This window comes from Dermacentor andersoni, chromosome 10 (genome assembly GCF_023375885.2).
Source record: "Dermacentor andersoni chromosome 10, qqDerAnde1_hic_scaffold, whole genome shotgun sequence".
NCBI lineage: Eukaryota > Metazoa > Arthropoda > Arachnida > Ixodida > Ixodidae > Dermacentor > Dermacentor andersoni.
This window is the reverse complement of record NC_092823.1, coordinates 86,621,257-86,624,426: the sequence shown is the minus strand read 5'-3', so window position 1 is coordinate 86,624,426 and position 3,170 is coordinate 86,621,257. Positions and strand designations below refer to the sequence as shown.

At 47.3% G+C, this 3,170-nt stretch overlaps 1 protein-coding gene across 1 annotated transcript in view; it reads left to right on the top strand.

Moving 5' to 3' along the window:
- The window catches only part of LOC126544243 (TNF receptor-associated factor 6-like), a 30,482-nt gene extending 27,683 nt beyond the window's left edge, over positions 1 to 2,799 (top strand). The window contains exon 2 of the mRNA XM_050191472.3: positions 1,609 to 2,799. Coding sequence (XP_050047429.2) covers positions 1,609 to 2,649 — 1,041 coding nt within the window. The 3' untranslated portion in view covers positions 2,650 to 2,799. The remainder of the gene's footprint in view (positions 1 to 1,608) is intronic.
- The last annotated feature ends 371 nt before the right edge of the window (positions 2,800 to 3,170 follow it).

Sequence of the window (3,170 nt, the reverse complement as noted above, 5' to 3'; positions counted from 1 at the left end):
ACGAGAGGACGACAGTTCGGCGAGGCTCAAATAAATCGCGTGCTTCTTGCCAGGCGAGAGTCGGGAGCAGCCGCAGATACAGCGATTAGCTGCGATACTGTTGCGGCTGTTTCTCAATCAGAAGCTCTTTGAAGTCAATGGTTATAGCGGCTGCGCCCTGCGATCTCAAAGCGCATTCGTTGTTTGATCTCTAGTACCACGGCCGTTGGGTAAAAAAAAGCTATATTGACTTTCCGGACAGAGGGTGCGTCGCAGGAAATTCGAAGATCTCTCACGTGTATGTTTGCAGCCTGTGCGCCGCTTGCATCCTACGGTTCCCACAGCGCGTCGGATGCTCGAAGGTAGTGTCGTCACGTGTCGGCGCCTGCCTTATTGCGGGCCGCGCTGCCGCCGTGTCTACTTTTGGGGAACTCCACATGCGCGTAGTCACCGTATTTGCGAGTGAACTTCGCATTCTTCTGCTCCCCGAAACGTGCTCATTTTGGATGGTACCAATTGCTATGTCATCTAGTGTATGTTAAAACGACGATGGCATTTGTACACCGGCGAAGAAATAAATCGTTATGAACTTGGGCGGTCAGGAAGCTAGTCTAACGCTGTAGTTTTTACAGAGCGAAAACCGCTACCAAAGTGGAGCGGTCCCGGAGATAGGTGCTTGAAAGCGCCAGCTGTAGCAACAGCACGAGGAAGTAGCACGCTGCGCACGCGCCAAGCATTTCAGAACTTACTGGCTTTCGAACGAGAGGAGCATGCGCGCGTTCGTGGCCTAATGGTTAGAGCACCGGGCTCGACGGCCGACGTTCAATGCCACCCCATCGGTAACACATCATTTCCTTTTTATGAAAACGAGGCGAAAGAAGAACCTACCTGCCGCAAAGTGAAAGGAATGAGGTTGGAATGCTTCGCATTAAATTTTTCGAATGTCTTCATATGCGAGTCCTAATTATTGTATACTGGACTCAACTGCTACACAACAAAAAACCACTGCAAAAATGAACACAAGTTACCCAATAAATTGTTTATTGAGAGCACTCAATGGTAATATTGATGTGCAAATGTTGAGCGAACTAAATTGCTTTTGAAAATTTGAAGTCCGTTGTTTCAACAATTCCCCAACAATATATCAATGGTTAATCAACAGTCATTTTTGTACGGGATCGCTCAGCGCGAGACTCGCCTTCTTCTACCAAGTTTCCTAAATATTACGGATGGCTTCATCCGTTGTCTGTTGTCACCAAACCTTGCGTAACCAGATTTTATGCGCGACCCGAATTGTGTAGTATTTTCTGGAAGGCACGCGGGTACCAGCTATTACGCTGGAACCTTCGATGAATTATATATAAAACCTGACGAACTCGACCCGTAGATCGGATTTCGGTGATCGCCGCGGGTACACGCCGCTATCGGGGTGCTTGAGTGTTAGTTGTTTTGTAGGCACAAGAGTTAGTTTCGCGACTCACAGTGATGCCACCGTGTTATGCTTCAACGTCATGACAACGTGACAATACATATAAAATATAGTGTTTGTATGTTTTACGCCAGCATCATGGTACTGTGAAGTGCATTTCTTTATCCTGAAGTGGCGAATCCATTGACCCTCTAATGCAGGTGAGATGCTGGAACCATGGAAGTGGCTGCATGAAGGTGATGGCTGTCTCTGAAGTCTCGAAGCACTTTCACAAGGAATGCGAGTACCACTGCACCCCATGTCCAAGATGCTCAGCAACGGTCCTGTGCAGCTGTATGCGCGAGCACCTCGGAGCGAACTGCCACACCCTTACAGTACCTGACGTAACAGAGTCTGATAAACACTTAGTCGACGCTGTCGAAAGAGGAAGCTTTACAGACTTAGAAAGGGCACTGGAAGAGCGGGCAGGTGAAATTAAGGCACTTCTGGAGCGAGCATTCTGTCATAATGGCGCCATTTGCGACAGCCTCACCGAGCTATCCCAGACCATGAACGCTTTGAAGGAATCAGTCAGTCAAAATGCTAGACCCGTTGGGCGAATCAGTGATGAATTACAACGCATTCTGAACGACATCAGCACACTACATAAGCAGCTTAACATTAAAGTAGCAGATGCCAAAAAGCACAGCACACAACAATTTTCCCGTTTCGTAGCTGCTGTCGAAAGCGCAAAAGAAGATACAAAAGTAAGCAACAAAGCAGTGATGCAGAAGGTGGAGGAAGCACTAGCACACATGAAAAAAAATGTAAAGCGTTGCGAGTTTTTTGTTCGTGGAGTTAATTCACTTGAAGCCGCGGCGATGGAAAAAGGCGGCGCGAAACACCTCAGTGGGCCTGTCTACCTGCGCGGTTACAACATATCGCCTGGTGTTGAGCTCGGAAAGAATGAAAAGTCTACTGTGTCCCTTTTTATATGTATTAAACTGCACAGAGGGGACCTCGACGAAGTCGTTCAGTGGCCATTTGAGCACCAAATCAAGCTAACTATCCTACACCCGCTGCAAAGGGGAGACAAAGCAATAACAGTTAAGACATCCCGTAATATAAACTATTATCGGAAGCCAACTGAATCTAACAACGAAGTGATTCGGATCGATCATGCGTCCATAGATTTAGAAGAGCTAAAGTGCGGCGGCTATGTTTGTGACGACGAGCTACGCGTTGTGTGGGAGCTTCTTTAGGGGTCACTGGAACCCGCCGTGGACGTCCAGGAAACGTGCAATGGATGAACGAGTAGGAAGGGAGCGCAATGGGGTGCTACAGACTGTTAAATGGAGGCTGTACCATAAAACATTGGTTGGAACTGTTGGAATTACAAATGTTGACAAACACTCTACGTCTGTGACGTCACATTTGGATTTCTCTTTCTCTTGGATAAAAGGCAGATGGAGGGGCAAGTAAGCCCTAAAAGAAGAGTTCTATATATTTGAAATCATGCACCGTCTCTATCCACGGACCAGTGATCGTTGAAATGCGTGGGTACGCAGCGCATGTTTGCCAAGTGGTTGCTGCCAGTAATCTCGCCTACGAAGTGTGCGAACACTCGCAGTTACGCAAATATAGTTTGCAGGATGAGTAACCAGGGAGCTAAATAAACCTATTTAAGACGCGATGATTTATTTGCCCCACATTTTAGTGTAGACACCAGAACATCATTGAAGATTTATGCACTGTTGCAGTGTTATCAAGAGCACACGAGCAG